The sequence below is a fragment of the Raphanus sativus genome, chromosome 2, assembly GCF_000801105.2.
Source record: "Raphanus sativus cultivar WK10039 chromosome 2, ASM80110v3, whole genome shotgun sequence".
In the NCBI taxonomy this organism is placed as follows: Eukaryota; Viridiplantae; Streptophyta; class Magnoliopsida; order Brassicales; family Brassicaceae; genus Raphanus; species Raphanus sativus.
In genome coordinates this window covers 21959304-21983906 of record NC_079512.1, presented here as the reverse complement: position 1 = coordinate 21983906, position 24603 = coordinate 21959304, and the positions used below count along the sequence as shown (strand labels likewise).

Here is a 24603-nt window from a genome sequence, read left to right as displayed (position 1 = left end):
GCAAAGCTATCGACTATTTTAAATATAACCATACCAATTTCCACACGGGAAACACGAGATATGAATCGTTTTAGAAAATTTTATAGTTTTCTTTTTAGTGGATCCTGAGTTTATATGACTACTCTATACATTTCAAAAGTAAACAAAAAAGAACAGATCTATAGTGTGAAGAAATTTTAAGTTGTAGCATTTCACACGTCCATTTCTTTTGGACATCGGTCCGTAAGCTATATAAATATCGTCAATGCTTTATTGTAATGACAATAAAGATGATGAATACAAAAGAGAGGAGAAAAGAACCACAAGATGGTGGGTTAATGGTTTTAATTTTGAGAGAGCTTCGGCCCCAACACGAATATGGATTCGAAACCTCATGTGATCATTTGGACTAGTGTTAAATTGCAAAAATACGTGGAGTGTAGTGGACTTTGTAGGACTAGATCTCGATTGCAAAATTCCACGGTTATAAAAACAAAATAGAAGAATAAACAATTGAAGTTGAATATTTATTATTTAATATATTTTTTGGATTTGAATTTTCTAACCAATTATCATTTTGATGACTAATAATACATAGTTTATAATACACGACCTCCAACTCTACACGTGTTACTTGAAGTTAGAAGATGCTGACATGTATTTAGATTATTTGCTAGACTGGCAAATATCAGATCACCCACTTTCCTTTGAGGGAAAGTGTTACCCCCTTTTTTAATGATTGAAATTACATATGTTTGATTGGCTGCATCTCACAATAGCAAGTTCATGAATGAATCGTGATGCGAATGATTATGTCAACGTTCAATGTACAGTTAAAAACAAAAATGGGCTCATTTAATTATACGTTGTTCATCGATTCATGTTGGCTTTCAATTTCTCACATGGCATGCGCATCCACACTAGTATTTATCAAGGATGCATACATATATATCGTGATTTATTGTAAACGATTGCTTAGACTGAAAACTTATGATACTACGTGGGTTACATACTGTATATCTTTTTTGGTCAAATACACTGTGTATGTATTCTATAAAATTTTGGTATAGGAACTATCATCGATTTTTTGAATTACATGGAGATGCATTACTAGCTAAAACGGAATGTTTACGTCTTATCGAAACCGTGTTTAGTATATTTTTATGTTGTTAAGGGGCCTAATATGCAACCAAGCGTGATACTAATAAACAGAAAAAGTTGGGGTGACATTGCTACATACACTAGTTTAAACATCAGAAATAAGCATTTGTAGTTTGATTAAAACTCAAAGGTTTCTGAAACAAGTTTTTTTTGGACAAAGACCAAGCTTTTTTGTTTCTTAATACAATTGTAATCTTAATATAATTGTAATACCATAAATTAACGTGAAATGTTTGATGTTAAACTAAATTAAATCACGTGTAGCCTACGCAAGGCATGACGTTTTCTGCATGAACTGACACGCAGGTGACGTTGAATCAAAGGGTTTAGGGACTATAAATTAATCTGTTCGATGTTAATTGTTCTGATGCCGAGATAAGGTTAGGTTTCCTAAACCGGATCGGAAGTGATAACTTTTTTGCTAAATGGTAAATATCATTTCAGAAATGAAATTGTTGAGATTTACAAGATGTGATGAACAATCTATAAGACCTCTAGAACTTACTTTTATGGCAAAAAAAAGAAAAAAAATATGAAAGCAAAAAGCAATTAAACTTGAAACCGTTCAGTTTTGGAGCGAATAGGACATCAAGTATTGATACAAACTTGTAGTAACAGGATGGAAGATTGAACCGAGACAGACATGAAAAGAGAGACCCAGGTAACTAAAACACGAGGAACACTACGCTAGCGGGAAGCTGATTCATACGGCTGCTTGAACAATTTGCCTGTTTTTCTTAATGGAAGTGATAACTGTTTTTCTTAATGGAAACCAGACCCATTTCACTCGAAAGTGCATTATTTATGGCTCTTTGAAGGTTTGCTGACCGCACAATTGTATATTTTATTTTCCTTAATCACAACTTAGGCACAAGACTAATAATATTTTGGAATGGTTTTAAGCACAACTCGGATATATATCATCACTATATTATCATCCGATAAGGAGAGAATTTTTTCCAATAGTAAAAAACACTGACGATAAAAACTGGAGATGGGACCATATCGAGTAAAATGTACAGTGCATTCAGTGCCGAAAATAGCAATACTTTTTTTTTGGGTGCGTGTACCTCGGGAAGCTATCTCATAAAGATAGATATCGTTGGCCGAAGAAATCAATCAACATGTCAGATAAAGCTTATATAATTTGGAACGGAAGAGAGATAATTCTTTTAAATGTTGTAGTATATAACAATAGCTATGCTGCGGAAGTGTGAAATCAGGTATCTTTCAAGAGAACTGAACCTAGAACACGTTGCTTTACAACACATTACAAAATGCGTATTGCTAAATTCATAGTGTAATATATTACCGGATCTTCATCACTAAAACCGTAAAATGAAATCTTAAGCAAAGATATATTTTATGATTTCTCGAGGTCAAAGTTTCTGAATTTGGAAAGGAAAAACAAATTTTGCTTTCATGCCTAACTAGATAAATAGCTAAATCATGCCGACGCCTAATGACGACCATCCAATCCCAAAAATTCAAAGAACATCCCTCACGTACGTGAAGGGACCCCTTCCGATTACGCTGTAAAATGAGTCATCCACTACAAAGCTATAATTTATAATTGATTAATTCCAGTAACTATGTTTTAACAAAAGGATTTGAATAGTAGTTATAAAATTTGAAAGTCTTTGTTTGAAAAGGAGACTATAAGCTAGTATCCATTTATAGAATAAATAGTGTATGAATATAACATAAACGTTATTGATACATGAAAATGACGACAAATTATCATAATAGTTAAATCTATAAGCTGTGTTTCAAAAAAAAAGAAGAACTTAAAATCTATAAGTTATCTAATAAACTGTTTAGAGGCCATAGATATTCCTCTAAGTATATGGTGTGACAAATTCAAATATTAAAAACTTCATAATTGTTATACGGAAGGATTCAACCAATTACCATAATAAACCCCATTCAAAATACCATCCAAAATATTTAAGGGTTATTAAAATTTTTAATATACAGATATTAAAAGTTTAACAGACGTTTAAAAGACCAAAAAGTTATAATATCCAGCCTAATTTATTTTATAATTAGCTGGTTTCTTGTCAGCCTAATTTTTGTTTCTAAGAAACATATTTCTCCATGCGTAAGCAAAAGAAAATAAAACAATAATTAAACCCCATACTGTATTGTAAAAAAGCTATTTTTGTGGACTCAATTACTTCACGTGTCGCACAATAATTCGTTGCCGTGTACTGTGTCTTCTCTATCCGACTGGAATAAAACTTAGCTTCACCCCCTAAGGTGAACCTCTACATTCACCCACCAATAGGAATTAGTTAATTGAGATTTGATATCTCTTAAAAAAGGAAACTAATTAATAAGAATTTAATGAAATAAAATTATGTTTTTAGATAAATAAAAAATAGTAGCAATTATCAAAAAAATTTTTTTTTTAATATTGATAAATCCGTCAGAAAATACTAAACCTAAACCCTAAATTCTAAACCCTAAACCTTAAATTGTAAATACTAAACCCTAAATCTTAGGGAAAAGCCTGAACCCTTGGGCAAATCCTATACCCTAAACCCTTAAATTTAAACCAAACCTTAAATCATAAACTAAATCCTAATCCCTAAACCCTAAATTATAACCCCTAATACTAAACCCTAAATCCTAAATTCCAAAATGGTTTATGGTTTAGGATTAAGGGTTTATGATTTAATATTTGTCAAAGAGTTTAGGGTTTAGGGTTTCGTGTTTAGAATTTAGGGTTTAATATTATTGTTTATGATTAAGGGTTTAGGGTTTAAGATTAACGATTTAGGATGTAGGATTTGCCCAAGGGTTCAGGCTTTCCCCAAGGGTTTAGGGTTTAGTATTTATAATTTAGGGTTTAGGGTTTATGGTTTAGTATTTTCTGACGTATTTATCAATATTAAAAAAAATATTTTTTTATAATTGCTACTATTTTTTTTTATCTAAAAACATAATTTTATTTCATTAAATTCTTATTACTTGGTTTCCTTTTTTAAGAGATATCAAATCTTAATTAACTAATTCCTATTGGTGGGTGAATGTAGAGATTCACCTTAGGGGGTGAAGCTAAGTTTTGTTCATCCGACTGGGCATGACAGATCATCCAAGCAAATCAAATACCCAACTCCCACACATTCTCAAACTTTAGGTTCCAAAAACTTCAAAGAAAGTTTCTTTTTTGTCAATTAAATTAAGAACAAAAAAAAAGAGCAGCGAGAGAGAAGTAAATGGGATTCGGCTTAGAGAGCATCAAATCACTCTCCGGCGGATGGGGCGCAGCGGCTCGTTCCTGTGACGCTTGCAAATCAGCTTCGGCCGCCGTGTTCTGCCGAGTCGACTCAGCTTTCTTATGCATCCCTTGCGACACAAGTATCCACACCTTCACGCAGCGTCACGAGCGCGTGTACCTCTGCGAAGTCTGCGAACAAGCTCCCGCCTCCGTCACCTGCAAAGCCGACGCCGCGTCCCTCTGCGTCGCCTGCGACTCCGACATCCACTCTGCTAATCCCCTCGCCAGCCGCCACGAACGAGTCCCCGTCGAACCCTTCTTCGACTCGGCCGCCGCGAAAATCTCGCCTTCGACGTTCGGAGTCCTCGGCTCGTCCACCACCGTCGACTTAACCGCCGTGCCGGTGGTGGGAAGCGCCGATGAGCTCGGTCTGTGCCCGTGGCTGCTCCCTAACGACTTCAACGAACCGGCTAAAATCGAAACCGGAACTGAGATGAAGTCTTCTGAGTTCATGTTCTCCGACTTTGACCGACTCATTGACTTCGAGTACCCAAACACTTTCGGAGCAGACAGCCTCGTACCGGTTCAGACAAAAACAGAGCCTCTTCCTTTGACTAACAACGAACACTGCTTCGACATAGACTTCTGCAGATCAAAGCTCTCCACTTTCACCTACCCAACTCAATCAATCAGCCACAGTGTAAGTCTCCTCTCCTCTCTCTCCGTCGAGTTTCTTGAAAACTTTTCAACTGATTTTCAATTTTTATAATTTCAGGTTTCGACTTCGTCTCTCGAGTACGGCGTCGTTCCCGACGGGACCACCTCGGTTCCGTTTAACCGGAGCACGATCACTACTTCGACGGCGACTACCGGGGATCAACCGAGCTCCATGGACAGGGAGGCTAGGGTTTTGAGGTACAGGGAGAAGAGAAAGAACAGGAAGTTCGAGAAGACGATACGTTACGCTTCGAGGAAAGCTTACGCTGAGTCACGGCCAAGGATCAAAGGCCGTTTCGCGAAACGAACGGAGGCTGAAAACGACGACGTTTTCTTCAGTCAAGTTTACGCTTCAGCTGGACATTACGGTGTCGTACCAACGTTCTGATTTACCTGAAAGAGATCCCTGCTTCCACCGTAGACGAGCAATTTATCCTTTCTTACAGCTTCGTCCGTTTACTTTTTCTTTTTACCGCTTCTCTCACTGTTTATGTATACTTATTTTAGCAAAGTGAAAATCATATAATTTGGTAATTACAATTTTATATATTGGCTGATGTTGTCTTGTCGCTATATTTGTTGACCGGCGGGATTGGGTGGAGTTTTTTCTATAACAAATTATGAATTAAATATTTGCTATAGCTGGAATCAAATTCTTAGTGTTGTTTCTGTTTTTGTAAAAATAGAGTCTTGGTTCGATATTTTTACTTTGCATTCCATGCCATAATCATACGTAAACGTAAAACGCAAGATCCAATCTAATCCGCCGTTGAGAGAGATATCTTTTTTTTTCTCCGTTCAGTAATTAATTACCTCAATTATTCAAAACTCAAAAGTCATATTTCCAATAAATCTGGAATTTTCGCAGAGTAATAGACGAGAAGGTTGACTTATCAGAAAATTTGAGTAAAAGTAAGAAGAATGCAGTTGATGGTTTTGTCCGAAACTTCATAAAACTTTGCCTTTTGGGTTTCTGTAGAGCCAATCTTTATCTCTCTGCAGGATCGTGATTATTGTCAGATAAAGTCAAAGTCATTTTTGGACTTAGATGTTTTGTCGTAAGTGATCGGTGATTTACTAATTAATAGCATTAAGTACTTGGTTCTTTTTGATCAAAACGTTTACTGATTAATAGCATTAGAGCATGTTTAATGGGGTAGCTTAAGAAGGTAGCTTAGCATAAAGAGGATTAAAAATAAATGAAAAAAGGCAAAACACTAAGGGGCGCCCCTTGATTAAGCGAACCAAGGCACGTCTCTTAGAGACAGGTGTCATAAAATAATTGGATAGAGGAGAAGCGTCACTTTGCTCTCATCTCCGTTCTTCTTTGCCCTCTCGCTCTCGTCTCCGTTCTTCTTTTCTCTCTCTCTCTCTCTCGGTTTGTCTCCTGCAAACACAATTGAGGAGCAGGAACATGAAGAGATTCTCACTGAGATATCATCACAAGGAGAGGAGAGAAGAGGAGAAACTCTCCGGCCGTCGCTCGTGCGATGTAGATTCTCGTGTTCTCTTTGACGGCGATTCGTTAACCGAATTCATTTTTCTCTCCGTCGCGCTCGCTCACCAAAAAGCTTTGGTTAACCAGAATTTAAATATCTATGGATGGATGCTTGAAAAACATATAGTAAAACATATATATTTGATCCGTTAAATTGATTGAATATATATATCTTTGTTCTGTCATGTTCTTGTGTTCATTGTTCTGCTCATTGTTTTGCAGGTCAAGAATAGCAAAAGCAGGATACGTTCTGTTCTTCCTCTTCTTTCTTTTGTGGCTAATGGATTTCAAGTTGTAATATTTTAGTTGTCTTTGATAAGGTCGAAGTTGGATCTCTGAAACATTACTTTTCTCTGTGTTTCAAATATCGGTTCTGTTTGGTTCTCTTGTTTAGTTGTGTATGAAAAGTTTGGATCTTTTGGTTGGCTCTTGTTAAATAAAACGTTGAGACTTTTCTACTGGTTTGCTTTATTCTCTATTGTTTGTATTTGTATATGTCATGAGAATGGAAAAATAGGGACTGAAGTGAAGCAACTACCATTAAACCATTATAATCAAGTGTCCTTTAACAAAGTTGCTTATCTCACTTTTAAGAGTTAAAAATTCACTAAGGGCCTTTAAGTGGGTCTTACCAATAAACATGCTCTTAAGTACTTGGTTCTGCAATCCATTTTTATATCATTCATCTAACCATTCAGACTCATGATTTATAAAAATTAGAATTAAATTTAATAGATGGGTCACTAATTATTTACAAAATTATCAAGAATTCTAGGTTATAGTTTCTTTGGTTTATAAAACTTCTATGGTAATTGCAAGTTAATTACATTAGAGTTTAAAGGTTACATCATAGCTTCCTTGCAACTTGTTTAAGGTTTAACTGATATAATAAAACTATGTGAAAAATAGCAAATAAATCTGCTAAGCGCTAACAATTTACATAATCTTCTGAACTCATGCACTCTCTTCAAATTGAACTTTGAAGTCATCAGAGCATCTCTAACCCCACTATATTTTTCACTCTAAAATAGAGTTTAGAGTAAATATGCTCCAATGGTACTTTATTTCTCACTCTATAACTCCACTTTATTTTTCATTCTAAAATAGAGTTTAGGTAAATAAAGCTCCAATGATACTCTATTTCTCACTCTATAATAAAGTGAAAAATTGAATTACTATAAATATAGAATAAGTTGTTTTTTTGTTCATCACTCTATTTTCTACTCTAAAATAGAGTATCATTGGAGCAAACTCCATTTCTATTATAAAATCATTCTATTTTAAAATCATTATATTTTAGAGTAACAAATAGAGTGAACCCTTGGAGATGCTATTATGCATCTTTGCAGGCAGATAGTTACTTCTTATGAATTTGTACCAAGTTTTGCGAAAATGTAAAGTTACCCATAATCAATAATTTTGATCGCAATAGTTGATAGAGACGTCTGCCGTCCAAGTGGGTTTAGAGACCTTGATGCAGTGTGCAGTTTAGGCACGATCGATTTTTGTAAGGTAGCTTAAGATTTGCAAATAGTGGCTACGAAATGCTGTGGCTTTGGGGCCACATATATACAATCATAATAACGTTAATAATGGCGCATTAAAGCAAAGTTTTGACAATACATAGACCTAAAGTTTTGATTTCTTAAACAGAAAACAAATAATTAAAAGTTTGATGTTGAGTGTCACGAATAAATTGCGTATGTATGGTGATTTTCCCTCTGTTAACCTTGGATTATTCTCGTTAGGTAAACTCTACCAAACTCATTGTCTATTATATACTAATCATATGGTTATTAGTCTTATTAATTGCTATTCAGTTTCGATATAATTTCGTTAAGTACACTACTCTAACTTTGCATGATAACGCGTGTAATCCTGTGTGAATGCACATGTCTTTGTAGCTATCTTAGATTGTACATTTTTGTAAAGCTTTTTTAAACTCATATTAATATTCAGATAAATGAAACAAATCAAATAAAGCACATGATACTCTTAATATTTATATGTCTAACTAGTATTTGTTTAAAGGTTATATCATAGTTTCCTTGCAATTAGTTTTGTAACCACAAAGATCAAATTACACATCTGTGGAAATCAATGTTGAACTATATGACCATTGTTTGATATTATATTCTTCGTTTTCATAAAAGTATCACTTTAACATTTTTCACACAAATTAAAAAATTATTGAAATATATTTAAATTTTTAGTGGTTACATTTATTCAAATAATATTTAAAATAAATAAAATTATTTACAAAATTAATACATTTATAATTAATATCAAACTAAAAATTGTATTTGAATTTTAAAATTACAAGAAAAAATGTCATAATGACATTTTTCAGAAACAGAAGAGAATATAAATGAACATCATATTCAGCTAAAAAGTTTCTTTCTCTGAAAACTGTGGTTAGTTAGTCGCTTTAGAAAATGTCATCTTATATCTCAGTATCATCTAAATCATACAAGAACTTCACAGTTTTACATATTCTTTGTGCACATTACAAAGATTGGTGAAATTATACTCTATGTTGAAATGCATATATCACTCATGTATAGAAAATATTGACAAATAATGAATTCAATCGTCAATAAGTAATCATAACTTTATGGCCATGATTCGCGAGTTTTGGAAACCTTTTCTTATGTTAAACCGAGCAATCTTTAAAATTATGTAAACTCACACTATATAGTGTTATAAAGAAGAGGTAATAAAGTGAGTGTCCCCGATTTAGGTACTTTTGGGTAAGTCGACTTGTAGTCGGATCCTTATCTCCGAGTTTTTGGGTTAATTTAATAGATTTTTTTTTTAAAAAAAGAGAGTGTCACATTTAAATAGAAATAAACTTGTTATTGGTATACCAATTGAACCAGTAAATTGGGATCCAAAAGATAACTATTATATGTCGGCTTCATGAAAGTGAGACCTGTGTGGCCCAAAGAGGGTCCGACATGGACTGACTTGGCTCGAAGGAGGGACAAGTGGAGGGTCCGACCACACCCCAACCACGTGAATCGCTGGCCCAAGGGATTGTCTCGTGGTCCACTTCTGCACCTTAATCCCTATCCTGACAGTTCCCATCTTCCACTAGATGAAAAATTAAAAAAAACTTACAAAAAGAAGTAGCATACCGTGGCATGGCATAACTGTTTCTACACTAACTAACTGATTCTATGAGGTTTGGGTCAAAGCCCATCCTACTTGTTCAATGTTAGGCCGGTTTATCTAAGTAACGCGTAAATAATCTATGGCCTTAGTCGACGAATCTCATTAGATTAAAGGCATATATAACATGTGCGTTAGGTCTATTACAGACTACGGTTCTTTTTCTTCATCCACCAGAGTTTAAGCTAGAGAAAGAGTCAAGCTACACAAGAGAGACAGAGACATTAGTATAAGCTAAGAGAACATTGTTGAGCTCATTTGTTCTAGTTTAAAGGTCTTGAGACTAATTGTATTTTCTTAGTGTATCTCTAAACCATCACAGTTCTATAAGTGATTGGTTCTTGTACTTTTTATTGATCTAGTGGAGTTTGGAAGTAAGAGTTCTCCCATGAGACGTACCGTGCTAGAGGCCAGAAACTCGTTAAAATTGTTTGTGTCATTTAGCTTAATTTAATTTAACATACAAGTAACAAGTTAAACACTTAGATTGACAATTACAGAGACTGAAAACGTAACAGATTCTGTTAAGAATTTACTAGATAACAAAATTTACAAGAAAAAGCCAAAGTTTTTCTTTTGGCTTCAATGCCGAAGTATTTATATACAATCTCTAACTGATGTATCAATCTTCCTATTATACCTTGTTACAAATTCTACCATTAAAAAACTGTCATCATTTACATCCATACTATTGGTTTCTTCTCTCATTCAGTTTAATTGTTATTACAAATCCCACCCAAGAAATATCTGTCTCTGTCTAGATCCATAATATTGCTTTCGTTTCTTATTGGATTAAAGAGCCACTGCTTTTTTTCTTTTATCAAATTACTTGTTTTCGATAACGACAAATTCATGTATCTTATTCATTACATACATTCATATGTAATGCGGGTTTTATTATCATAAAAAAAAAGATGTTGGGGTTTGTTTTGGCTGACTTGTCATTGATTTACAGTACTCTTAACCCTTTGAACTTTGGAACCGTAACAGTTGGATAAACAATATTGTATGTTTTGGCTCTGTATCAAATTTTAAAATACGTATTTATTTGATTAGCATTTTATTTCTATCATAATGTATGAATCCCCTCAATTCTCATGAAGATAAAAGGAATTAAAAAAAAAACAAAAAAAATCTATGAAAGAGAAGATATTAGTTTAAAAAAGACAAATATTAAAAGGAAGTATCCAAAGGAACATCATATCCGAAACTCATAGAATAGCCATCCCATTCATCATCATCGTCACCGTCATTAGTCATATCCTTAGGCATTCTCCAGCTCTTTGCAATCTTAGCCTCGTTCACATTTGTGAACAATTCCAATTCCAAATTCATGTATCTTATTCATTACATACATAAAGTCACAAAACCAAATCCTTTTAGTTCGTTTTTTTGTTGGTTCTAATATGTTACGATCTATATCTAATGAATATGTAACCAACCTAAGTCATGCTTGGTCGTAATATCAGTGATTGTTTTGTTTGACGCAATGTGAAGCTGTAAAGACAAGCTTGTTCATCTGTTGATCATCTAATTATTTTGCAATATCGGATCACCCGGTCTCTTCTGTTAGCTGTCTCCAACGCCGGGTTTCTTCTGTACATTAGGTATGGTTTAGCTCAAACACTAGAATTATACCCATAAGAGAATGTGTTTCTAAGAGGTATTAGCCGGTCTTCCTCCGCTTATGATTTCAGAAAACGAATAGCAAATGCATAGATGTCAGTTTTCTCGTCTACGTTTCCTTTCAGGAATAAACGTTGAGGAATTGACTGCTAAAACTCTTTAAATACCTAGTAGAGATATACCGAACCATGGATTCAATTCCCCTCGGAAGAGATCTACTCTCCTAAATAGAGTTATTTCAAAATGGATTGGCCCTTGCACTAAAGGATGTATGGGCCTTCCACCGGTATAACCGCATTGTGAGTCCATTAGGCAACCATTTCGCCAATCTGCTTAACCATGATCACATCCAATTTTCACACGCTTATAAACACCAAATCCGAATTTCTTTCATGACAAGAAACCTCACCAGCGCTAGTAAAGCGTTGGAAGATTTGATATCGCGGTGTATGATCCGATGGTTGCAGCGTTTTATGAAGATAATGAAGCCTTTTAGCAAGTCCAACCGCAATCTTTAGAACAGGATGACATCTGAGTTAGATTACTGTGCAACGCGGAGTACACGTTTCCATTCTCGGAGAACCCGAAGACAAGATAAAGATCTCAACGTAATAACCTACGAGAAGAGCAGAGTTGGGATGACAGACATGACTATTATTGCTGAGTTCCGTAAGAAACTCTTTCTCATTGTTCATGTCACCACTCTCTTTCGTTAATTTCTTCACTGCGATTCTTATTCCATCCCATAGATATCCCTTGTAAACTTCAGAGTACCCTCCTATTAGAGCATGAGCATTCAGCAGTGGGGATCTCTTCCCCAAAGCTCTCAAAGGAAATATTAATAGAAAAAAAAAGATAGAATCGATAGGAGAGAAAAAGAAGTTTAAAATATGCTCTCAATTCATTAATAGAGTTTGAGTATCTGTGTGTATGAGTCTTGACGAAGAAGCATAAAGCGCAATAAGCTCAATGATCACATTGCATGAGATAGACGCCTTTCGGCCTGGTCGTTCTTCGGCGTATGAAATTTTATTCAACTATTGGTCCAATGTTGGCCCAAAATTATTGTTAAACAACAAACTGAATATAACTAAATAGGCCCAAATTAGTTGTATCGGGTTTTAAGCCGAATAGCCATAAGATAGCTTGTGCAGTGAGCCTTAATGTTGGAACTTAATAAAATATACACAGTATATGTTTCAATTAAACAATTTAAAACTATGCAATAAAGAAGATATAGCCTCTATTTTAAAACAGAAGTTTGACGGTTATTTATAAAACTTAATCTATGAACATAAATGATCATTCGCCATTATAGTCTGGTAATCCATTTTAGTAGCATGATTTGAAAATGCAAATGAATGTATATCTAAAGAAGGCATAGCTTCAAAGCAATAAAAAGTAGAAACGTAGCTGGGGCTACAAGATAAGATGGCCCAAGAAAAAAAGAAACATAGGGATGTTAACGTCTTTTCACAAAACCTACAAACATTCGTTGTCATTTTCATGTTGAAACTATGCTAAAATGAAATAAGTTACACTAAGGCCATTGATTGAGTGCCAACTGCTACACCTCGCCGCATCAGAGAAGACACATGAGTGTAAGTTCAGACTATCTTCTGCATGTGCCTTTAGACGTGTCAAATTAATTCTACGTAAAACATGAACTGGTCCTGAGTCCTGGCTCTTGACCATCACAGTGCAATTTTAATCATATAATCACAATAATTTTTTTCATTCGAATTTCAAAATATCACAAATATGTTCAAAAAAGTTTCCTGGATATATTCATCATAACTTAAAAATGGAACAATACTAATGAATTACAAACTAATTACAAATTTAAAAACAAAAAAAGCCTAATCAACTTAGTGAAGCAAAAGCTAAGATTAAATAACATTGTTAATACCTTCCTAAAGATCCAAACTCAATTCCAATTTACTTTTTTATAAATAGTTCTTCTGCCACTTTATGAGTCAGACTATAATTAAAGCTCATCATGTAGAGCTCTGACCCGACCCGATATCCAGAAGCAACCGGGTCAGATACAAACAGTCTAAAGAACTGTTCACAATAGACGATCCTCTGTTTCTTCTCTTCGGGTACTCTGTTTCTCAATGTGTCCCACCGTTGCTTTCAGTACTCCGCCGCACCACCTGATCATTACCCCTCACGTCAACACCACCCTCCTCGTCTTCATCATCGTCACAAGTACAGTTTTTTTCCGCCGGCGTCGCCAAGTACGTGGGATTCACATCTCCGGCCATAATCACCAAGAACTTCTCCGGCAAAGCTACAGCCTTCACCGCTTTATCGGGCTTCAAATCTCCGGCTTCAAGATCGCTGTCTCTGCTCTGGTTTTCCTCACCGTCGAAGTAACCAGAGAGGCGCCAATAAGAGCAACCGAGGATTAGGAGAGCAAAGGCGATGAGACCAAGCATCGCGGCTAAACCACCGAAGAGATAAGGAACCGGTGAATGCCACGGCGAGTGAGGTCCTCCCATGGTGGTTCTGTTTCCGTCGATGGTTTCTCTTGGAGGGTAGTATTGTCTTCCTTCCATTTTTTGTAGACTGTGAAACAATGAAAGAAAGAGAAAAGTAAAATTTGATGTTATGTGTTTTTTTTTTTCAAATTGAAAATGTTTTCGTGAGAGGAGGAGAAGTGTGACGAATGGATTTTATAGAAGAGAGCAAACGAATTAACGTTGTGGATTGTGTGTGACGCATATTTCATTTTATAATTTTGCGTATGAGATTCTTTTTTTGGTTCACTTTTTATTATTATTCAGTTTATGTTTTATCAATTATCACTAGTGATGGTGGTGTGGAGGCGTGACTTTAGTACTTAAACTATGCTTTTGTATTTTCTTTGTACTTTTTGCTTAAGTAATTGAGTTGATTTAATCCCAACGAAGCTAACTGATGTGAATTTGTAACTAATCAAAACATTTTTCTACGAATGTCAAAAGTGTAAGGTGAAATAAGTTTTCATATAAAAGGAAATTATGTATCGGCAAACTCTTAATGAGTAGCTGTTTTTTTCTGCAACTTTTGCGGTTGTGGAGATTAAAAATCATTTACAGTTTCTACACCTGCATGCTACTTCTACAGTTTCTAGATTCACTTACATGCCTGTTTGTTTTTCTGGAGTTATAATAAGATGTGTTTTTTTTTTCTAATTCAGATCCACAATTAATAACTTATAAGATATCATCGTAGAAGCCCCATTGGTCTAGTGGTTTGACTAAGAGTTCATTAATGTTTTTACACTATGAGGTCTGAGTTTCGAGTCCCATTGATGACGAAATTATGTGAATTAAGGGAGAGAATGCTTACAAGAGATTATGCAGCATAGCGTAAGAAATACCATCAGGCATGAATCTGATAAAGTGGTTCAAATGAAGTGATGCAGTCAGTGATGGATGGAATTGTCGGCTATAAAATCGTCTGTAACATTTTCATAATTTATAGTTTGTAATAGCATAATTATCCAGAGTTAAAAAAAAAACTTATAAGATATCATCAAAATATTCACTTACAATTTTACATCAGCAATTTATATCTACATTCGTGACCAGTAACAAAAAAATCCATGTGAAAACTAAAGAGTATGCCGAGATTCTAGTTTGATGCGTATAGATAAATTTATGCATGTGTAGTGATTTATATATACATAGTAACATAGACGTCTAGTTATGAGTTTGCGTTGGTTAGGTGATCAGTTGGGACCCAAATTAAGGTGGTGTATGTCTTTTAATTAATAGTATTTCTTACTACTTTTAAGCTTAATCAGTGGATGGTTTTGAAAAATATCTTAGATTCAATCATATTTTGAAGATAAGTAATCACTAATTGTAGCAGGATTACTGTTTTAGATAATTATTAGCCCATTCACATAGTGTCGAATCCACTCAAATAACCCCGAATAAATTATTGCATTTGTGAGAATATCTTCTTAGTATTTATGTTATGCTATAAGCCTATAATAGTCTCAACGTTAAGCAGCTTAAGATCAACATCTACTTGATACGTAGCTTTTGTTTTCTTTCTAATTTACTGTATTTACAGCAGAGAAGCAAAACGTATAGAACGTCGTGAAGTTCATGAATTTAGATTGTAGGAGGAAAAGAAAAGAAGAACCCCATTAACTGATTGTAGATATTTAGCAAAGAAACCCTCTGAAGAAAGAAGTGAGAGGGATTCAGAGGCAATACATGGTAATTAGATAAGGACAAGAGACTGACCCCAAAACGGTTGCTTTTAGTCTAGTTGCTTTAAAGCAGCTAAAATTAGGTGACCGATGCAAACGCGAAGGGATGGCAGCAAACGTTGTAAAACGTTAACGCCAAACATATAAAGCGAACGTTACCTAAAAAACTAAAACGCTATGTTTGTTTAAGTTTTATTACTTCGAGAGTATATATATTAATAACCACTATTGCAGTTTGAAGATACAAGTTTTAATCTATGAATTTTATACGTACCATATGATATGCATGATTCTATAGAAAAAGAAAAAGAAAAACAAACACACAAACGAATACGTATGAGACCTTAAAGTATCAGAAAGCAAGGGTTCTCTGAATGAGGATGATTGGTATTTGGTACCAGATATGGGAGCTGTAGACAGCACCATTTAAGTTCACAGCACTCAGATAAAATCAATCAAGCTTTTCTTTATTTTTATGTTCACAGCACTTTGTAAAAAATTCACAGCCTTTCCTTAAAATCATGTTATTATAATTGCTCTGAAAAAACAAATATCTACAACATAAGTCTAATGACTCTTACCAATTAACAACCTAAAGCCAGAGCAAAAATAATCACATCTATAATTCTACAACCAAAAAATGAAAGCACAACATTTACCAATCATATCTTAACATTCACAACGGCTTCTTTACAGATATATTTATTACATGTATCTTGTTTTTTTCCAAAAAATATCTTAATAAATATCAACATATCGAAAGAGTAATATTCAATTTATTTTCTTCAATTATTATGATAAGCATCCAAAAATTTCCATGGTATATGTTTATTATCATAAATCACGTGAAAACAAAATTCTTTCAAAAAAATTAAAACAAGAAAAAATCATTGTTAATGAAACAGAAACGGAATAGCTCACCCACCATCATAATATGCTTTAACAAAGTGATCACTATCGTTTTTATCATTTAAAAAGAAATCCCCTATGCAGCAAAATCACCACTCTAACAAGAACATACCAAATTTACGTTTTAATACTATCTTAATGAGTGTTCCAAAAAAAAAATACTATCTTAATGTAAATATTAGTTGATACAAGATATATATATATATATATATATATATATACGCTTTACCAAAAAGAAAAGTGGAAACCCCAAATGAAAAAGCTGGAATGGAAACAACATACTAAACCATATCCCTGAAGCCAACATACTAAACCATATCCCTGAAGCCTCAATTATCTCATCAATGCTAGAGATATAACTTGAAAAATACAAATGAGATAACCAAAAGGGTCCCCCACATTTTTGCACAGTCTATTTGGATCAAAGTGTATGTGGTCAAGTTCCTTTTTTTAGCACATTGGTCAAGTTCCTATCGTTTGCTTTTTCTTGTTTAGTCAAACACATTGAGAAAATGATTATAACAACCGAAGACAACACACTTCACTATTTATGATGTTATAATGTCCTTTTTGTTTCAATTGTTAAAAAGCTAGCGTTCAAATTTTACGCAACTCGTTTAACACATTAGAGACTAGTATATTTTTCAACTAATAATTGTTAAAAGTTTTTTTTTTACTGTTTGAATCTAAGTGAAAACAACAAGCTATATTTGCGGGTATAAAACGTCGATGGTAACTTCTCATAAAACCATTGTTTTAGTGCTATTCATACTCAACTTCTATCTATCTGTCTATCTATCTAGACCAGTATAATTATTAGTAATGTCAAACTCTATAAATAGTTTATCAAAATCGTTCAAAATACGTCATTCAAATGAAAAAATCAGTAGACAAAAGTTTTTTGTTATTTTCTATATATTTTTGAGGTTATTCACAGCCAATTCACTCCCATTCCCACAATAACAGAAACCATGTGAACACCACTAAACATGTGATAACCCAAACTCCATCAGTATGTATTAGCTTTCTTCTTCTTGTTGTCTTTGCATGAGAAAAACCTACTATCTATAATCCTTCACTTTTAGATGAGAGAAAGGTAAATCTTTCACCTAAAAGTTCAAAAAAAAAAACAATTTTTTTTTTTGATAAACCCTATCAGCTGATCCGGTCAGCCCCGGTAAGAACGCATTGAAATGCTACATTGTGGACTAACTCCCGCGGTTCAACGGTTCAACGGTTCAACGGACACTATGAGCTCCGAGCGGACTCGGGTCGAACAGGCCATGAGATCCATGAGATCCAAGTTGGGCCACCACACTGCCTGTCCCGAGTTAGGCAGTCCCGAGTTTAAAATGCCTTCCGACTAATGCCAGGAGATAGACAAGCCGCTTGTATTTCTGGCTACCAAGTAAACCAATTTGGCCAAAGCCAAATTGACAAATTTCCCAATGAAGTGTCGTTAACAGTAAGGGAGTATAATCGAACCCATGATGTGGGAGTTGCACCCTTAGCCAAGAGCCGTCATACCACTAGCCCACCACTTTACGGGCAAAGAAAAAAAATCCTTCATCTAATATTGTAGTATATTTTTTTGTCTCAAAAATATGGATTACCAAAAATGTGTGTTCATAAATATGTGTTATTTTATTAATCTAAGCCATTCATCTTCTTGTGGTCTCCTTGCAATGAAAGAATCTCTATGGAATATTTGCTGTGGTTATTACGTAGTGGAACGAAACTTCGTACTATGAACTAAAAATTATTTAGAAACTGATTTTTTAAATTTTGATTATGTATCAATATTTCCATTCATTTTCATTAGGAAAATATGACATAACTTAATGAAAATGATGACATGTTTCAATTTTTATTATGACATATCAAATTGCATTTGTGAAGTTTTACATTTTTGATAAAATGCTTGAAATATACAATGATTTATATGTATCACTATTAATGAAAATCGTAAAATAATAATATAATTATAAATATATAAGGTTTCACCTTAGCTTAGAAACAAAAAAAAACAATTTCTGTTTTTACAAATTAATTATGAATATATATTTAGCAAAAAAATTATGAATATATATTAATTAATTGTTTTAATTGTGTTTTAATTCATTAATTGGTATAAAACTAATTAAATTAGTACATAGATCGTTATGATCACCACATGATATGTTTTTGAATGATTTTTAGTCGATTTATGGAATAACTAAAAGATTACTTAATATCATTTAAATCTAAATTTAATTTTATTCTATTATGTTCATTAATAAATTAATTTTATTTTAATATGTTTTAAGTAAAATGAAAAACTAAAATTTAAAAATTCAAATTTGTACATATTAAAATAAACATAATCATAAATATAATATAAAAGTAATTTATTTTTATAATTTAAGTTTAACAAAATCTAAACATAAAATAAAAATTGTTAAGTCAAAAGAAGTATAACTTATGAATTTTTATATATTTATAGTGATAAAGATTAAATATACTTTTTTGAAAAATCAAAATTAAATTTTGTTTTTGTTTTAGAAATAATATATTATTTTAAATTTATCATCACTGAACATAACGCAAAAAAAATCTTAGTGTGTACTCCTTCTTTTCATAAAGAACGTCATTTTAATTTTTTTATTTATTTTTTCTAAAGTAAGTGTCACTTTACATTTTCAATAATTTTTTTTATTAAATCTCTTTCTTATTCTTTTAAATAAACCAATAAATATTTAGTTAAATCATTTTTATTTAATTAATTGTACAACAAATGATGGTATACTAGTATTTTTCTTATTTTTTAATCCGCGTGAAATGGAAGTAGTATGAACTAAGATGTAACTGAATAATGAGTTAAAACCATATTTGAATAAATAATTGCCAATAAGGGGTCCATTTCTCATTGTCAGCTTCCACTCAGAGGTACACATCGAGTACAAACGATAATTCCATCATTTCCAATCACTTTGCTTTTTTTTTTTGTCTCGTCTTCATTTCCACACTATTATTTATTTTATTTTATTATATCATTAATGACACATATCACATATAATACTTATTTAATGAGTCCACTTATTGTTAAAAATTTCCTTTTGGTTTTGTCATTTTGTCAAAACATTTTACAAAATGTAATTTTACAATTCTAATGTATTTATTTTCTCTATTTTAAAAATATTTATTTTAGAAAAAATATTTCTAATAGATATATATATTCACATTTTTGAATACATTTTATTAGATAATATGGTATATTATAAATCTCAAAGATATTAATTGTATTTATTAGTTTTAATTGACTAAATTTGTGGATGATAGTTAATCATAAATTAATCTATAAAACTCCAAACATATACATCATTCTGAAACGAAAAATATATTTTAAATCTAATATTAATGAGAAAATACGTTGATTTAATATTTAGTTTAGTTTATTCTAATAATTAATTGATAAATAAATATAAATTTTAAGAATACATATATATTTTAATTATTTTTAATTTGTGTGAAAATATCAAAATGATATTTTTGATAAAAAGGAATATAGAAGGGGACATCTATCTTATTAAAACAGAAACATTCTGTTGGACCTAACATTTATTTTGTAAGTTTTTAAATTAAATACGATTTTATACTTTATAGTTAAACATACATTAAATCACTAATGTTCATTTCTTTATACTACTATCCATGTTTCCAAACAATATACTTATTTCTTTATAATACTATCAATCTTTCCAAACAATATAATTATTTCTTTATAATACTATCAATGTTTCCAAACAATATATTTTTTATACCACTATCATTGTTTCCAAATAATACAATAATTAATCTTAATTATTTTATATCTATCATTTTTTCTTTAAAATTTTGTTGAAATGTCATAATTTCATAAATTGCAAAATAGTGAACTTTAAAATTTCGATTATAAGATTACAAATTATGAAACTATTACAATTTAAATCCAATTAGATTACATATCGGTCATCCATCAGTTCAATCGGTTAGTCTCGGGTTTTAGTGATTTTTAATATGAATATTTTAAAAACATAAATTGAATTGTCAGATCTCCGGATTAACCGGTATAATCACAATCGGGTTGAATTTAAAAATACTGATTTAAATACAAAAATATTTTAAATACACACTCTTTAAAAATTACCAAAATATTTGTTAAATTATTAGTAAAAAATTTTATCGTAAAATATTCCGCGCTTCAAAAGCGCGGGTCAAAATCTAGTTTACATATTAAGAGTTATTCTTGGGTTCACCCCCTAGGGTGAACCTCTAGGTTCATCAACCAATAGGATTTAGTTATTTTAAATTTGACATCATTTAAAAAGGAAATAAAATATTGTCAAATTATATTACGTTTTAAAAATAAAAATAAAGTAAAAATAAATAAAATAAAGTAATAATAAATAAAATAAAGTAAAAATAAATAAAATAATACTAAAAATGCAAAAAATAAATATTTTTTCAAAAAATAAATTAATACCACAAGAAAATACTAATCTCTAAATGTTAAACCCTAAATCCTTTAGTAAACCTTTGGATAAACTATAAAACTTTGATTTAAAAAAAAAACTATTTATAACACAATCAACAAAAAACTATACCCTAAATCCTAATCCTAAACCCTAAATCCTTGGGTAAACCCTAAACCCTTGGGTAAATCCGAAATTCTTGGATAAATCTTAAAATTTAAGATTTATCAAAAAGTCTAAGATTTAATGTTTGTTGGGAGCGTTAAAAATATTTTTTGAAAATATGATTTTTAGATTAAAAAGTTTTTTTTTGTGATTAGTATAATTTTATTTAATTTTTATTTTAAAAGTATAATATAATTCGATAATATTTTGTTTCCTTTTTTTGAAAGATATTGAATCTTAAATGACACAATCCTATTGGTTGGTGAACCTCTAGGTTCACCCTAGGGAGTGAACCCAAGAATAAGTCACATATTAAAAGCTAAAGCAAACAACGTTCTGACAAAGATTCCAACCAAATCCCACTCTTTCATTAAATCTATTGCGATTTAACTGATTAAGTTAACTCTCATTTTCATGACATTTTTTATATACGTGAATTCTATAAAGTATCTATAAAGTAAGACGCAGAGATTAGGATCCGATGGGATCATGTGAGTATTATTCCAAATCACATTAACAGTGGTTAGATGCATCCCTAAGGAGAGTATAAAACCAATAAGAATTACGTAGCGTCGTTGTCAGTATTTATTCCCTGACATTCGTTTAGTAACTGAAGTGTTCGCCTATTAATTGTTTGTGCATAAATCTATATGGAGTCTAACTGTCTAACCAGTAACCAGCATTATATTTGCACGTTCGAAGCGTAGATATTAGTATATCTAATACTATAAAGTAGGCTTCTTTATCTCCTTGTGGCATAACTTAATATATGTGATAGATCCACATAAAGCTGTGTTCGGGTTTAATGATTTCTGTTAGGCTTTGTGTTTTTTTAGATTACATTTCGTATGGGTTTACATTTAGATTGCAGGCCCAGAGTTGAGCAAACAATTTTGTCTCCTCAAATAATTATGTCCAAATTCTCTGATTCAACACCACGGGAGAAGGACGGATTGGTTTACAGCATCCTGATGGAGCCCTTTTCCGGCAAGAGTCTTCACGATTTACCGGATTGAGCAATCAAATCATGCCAAGTCAGATTCTTAGGGGCAGAAGAGTTAAGCATTTGCCATGTCATGGAAGGAACGAGCTTTTAAACCTAATTATGGGGAAAACGCTATTTACTGGTGACCTGTTTTCTAGACTCCTATGTTCATTTACACATTGCCTTCCATTTTTCAAGGGAAGTTAACTTAGGACTTTTAGTGATCTACTGCAGGATTCAGCAGAGGCAGTGGTAACAGCTTAGAGCTTCTATAATGGCTGAGAAAGATGAAGAATCTTTGTGCCTCGAGATGAAACAATGAGAAGTAGCATGATAATCTCCTTTTCAACAACCATCATGAGTTCAGGACTCCATTAACACTACGTTTTTTTTTTTTTCTAATTTGTGGAGACAGCCCTGATGTCTCCTGATTTGGTTATGGTTCTGTAGGTTCAAAGCCTAGAATTTCACCAGTGTCCAATATCTAACAAGGAAGACTATTAGATTCTTTAAAAATATGATTGGGTAAATGGCTGTAGAATGTTCAAGTAACGCCTACATTATTGAATATGTAACAGGTGCTACGTACTCAAAAGTCCGGACGTGTGGAGAAATATGATTGAGTTTGGATTTGAACTGGAGATCCATTCATCCATCGTTTACAAGTGTGGTGGAGTGTAACAGGTACTACTAAATGTACAGACATGTGGAGAAACTAGCAAAAGAGATGTGCTGCTTCTGTTGCTGGTGTCGCTGCCAAACTATGGCAGGTCAGTCAGTGCTCTCTTACTGGCTTTTCTATGAAGCATATCTGAGTCTGACAATTCTAGGCTACGATGAGACACATAAACTGACCATGAAATCATTGAAATAGAATAGGAGTTAAAGTTAAAAACAAGTTCTTATGTCTGAATGAAAGAGGAAATACATCTTAATATTTTTAATTACTTGTGAATGTCTTTCATCTCACAGATGCATGTTTTCAGCTACCTTAAATTTAACTTGCATCTTCCCAACGAAACAAGAAGACATTCATACTGACGCATCGAGCTAAGAGTTTGTTCTTGACAGGTACCAGAGACGCTCCAACAAGATCTGCTCTCTAAAATGAGTGCACCGCCAAAGAATGATGCTCCTCTTATCACCCCCAACGACCTTGCCGAGGCTGATGGGTTTGTCTTTGGCTTCCCAACAAGGTTCAGTATGATGGCTGCTCAGTTCATAGCTTTCTTAGATGCAACTGGTGGTCTCTGGAGGACTCAACAACTTGCTGGTAAGCCAGCCGGAATATTCTACAGCACCAGGGTTTCGAGGTGGTGGTCAAGAAACCACCGCGTACGTTTCTTTTCCAAACGAAACCTCATCAAAGACACTTCAGGTTCTTACGTTTTTGAGTGTTTACTTGTGTTGTGTCATTAATTTCTAACACGATTTTTTTGTGATCTTTGTAAGTAGGAGTCAAAAACTATCTTTAGAACTAACTCTATTTTTATAAATCTTATACCAGTTAAGCAAACATAAGAATCTTTTCTCAATTTATTTATTTCTAAACATAAGAATTAAGATATATGTTTACAACTACATGTTTGGTTTCTAATGATATTTATAGCATATGGTAAGTTGGTTTTTCATCACTTCTAACTCATTTTTAGTTATAGGATGAAGAACAAAAAAAAACAAATTGAGAAAGATCAAAGTTTATTCCAGAACATCATGTCTCCAAAGGTAAAGACAGTCTCCTTTTTGCATCCAGGTTGCGAGTTCAAATCCTGCCGGAAGGAACAAAATCATAATTTCTGAATACCAACACGGATATGAGCTCATGTTTTAGGGCTCATTTGCATACCCAGATATAGGATCTATCTGTGGGCTGTACCTCTTTTTAGGGATTAGTCTGGGCCCTTTTATATGCCCGGGATACTCCCAAATTAATTAAAAAAAACAAAAAAAATCAAAGTTTAACTTATATGTCTGGGCAAGATAATTAAACTATCATACAAATTCTACTAACCCCTTTGCTGAGCCAGACAAAAACATCAAGAAAATACAAAACCAAATATCACCCATATAAGTGTGTAATACTTTTTAAAACTATTGAGAATATAGCTACCTAATTCAAAATAAAAATCGAAAATTTCATACACTCAGATTCACACTATTGGTCATATGGGTATTCGAATTGCACTCTGAAGCCATTAACTTTTTATAGCCTTCTTCATCAATGAAATCAAACACAAGAACTACCAATTAATGGTCTCACTAAAACTACATTTAAATGGTAATACCCATGAAACATTATAAAAGAGAAATTAAACAACTTATAGGTTATTCAGTACTCATAAATTTCAAATCAAAACATGGTAAACACATTTTTTTTGACAACAATGAATTACGCTAACGTGATTCCACCGATTCAGAAAGCCAAATCAGAGGGATCGAATCGACATATAACATAGCTGATGGTGAACT

At 32.8% G+C, this 24603-nt stretch overlaps 2 protein-coding genes and 2 long non-coding RNA genes across 4 annotated transcripts; 3 read left to right on the top strand and 1 right to left on the bottom strand.

Moving 5' to 3' along the window:
• Positions 1 to 4258: 4258 nt before the first annotated feature.
• LOC108821203 (zinc finger protein CONSTANS-LIKE 5) lies at positions 4259 to 5637 on the top strand. Its single transcript, XM_018594252.2, has 2 exons — positions 4259 to 5063; positions 5139 to 5637. Exons 1-2 carry the CDS (start codon positions 4362 to 4364, stop codon positions 5466 to 5468), a joined length of 1032 nt encoding a protein of 343 aa, XP_018449754.1. The 5' UTR covers positions 4259 to 4361; the 3' UTR covers positions 5469 to 5637.
• A 586-nt stretch (positions 5638 to 6223) lies between these two features.
• Positions 6224 to 7054, top strand: LOC108841057 (uncharacterized). Its single transcript, XR_001948046.2, has 2 exons — positions 6224 to 6704; positions 6801 to 7054. It is a non-coding gene; the product is annotated as an uncharacterized LOC108841057 (long non-coding RNA).
• A 6037-nt stretch (positions 7055 to 13091) lies between these two features.
• Positions 13092 to 14093, bottom strand: LOC108839962 (protein GLUTAMINE DUMPER 3). The gene has a single exon (XM_018612752.2). The coding sequence runs from the start codon at positions 13934 to 13936 to the stop codon at positions 13490 to 13492; it is 447 nt and encodes a 148-aa protein (XP_018468254.2). The 5' UTR covers positions 13937 to 14093; the 3' UTR covers positions 13092 to 13489.
• Positions 14094 to 21751: 7658 nt separating this feature from the next.
• Positions 21752 to 23641, top strand: LOC108837526 (uncharacterized). The gene is made up of 3 exons (XR_008942519.1): positions 21752 to 22276; positions 22369 to 22904; positions 23206 to 23641. It is a non-coding gene; the product is annotated as an uncharacterized LOC108837526 (long non-coding RNA).
• Positions 23642 to 24603: the final 962 nt, after the last annotated feature.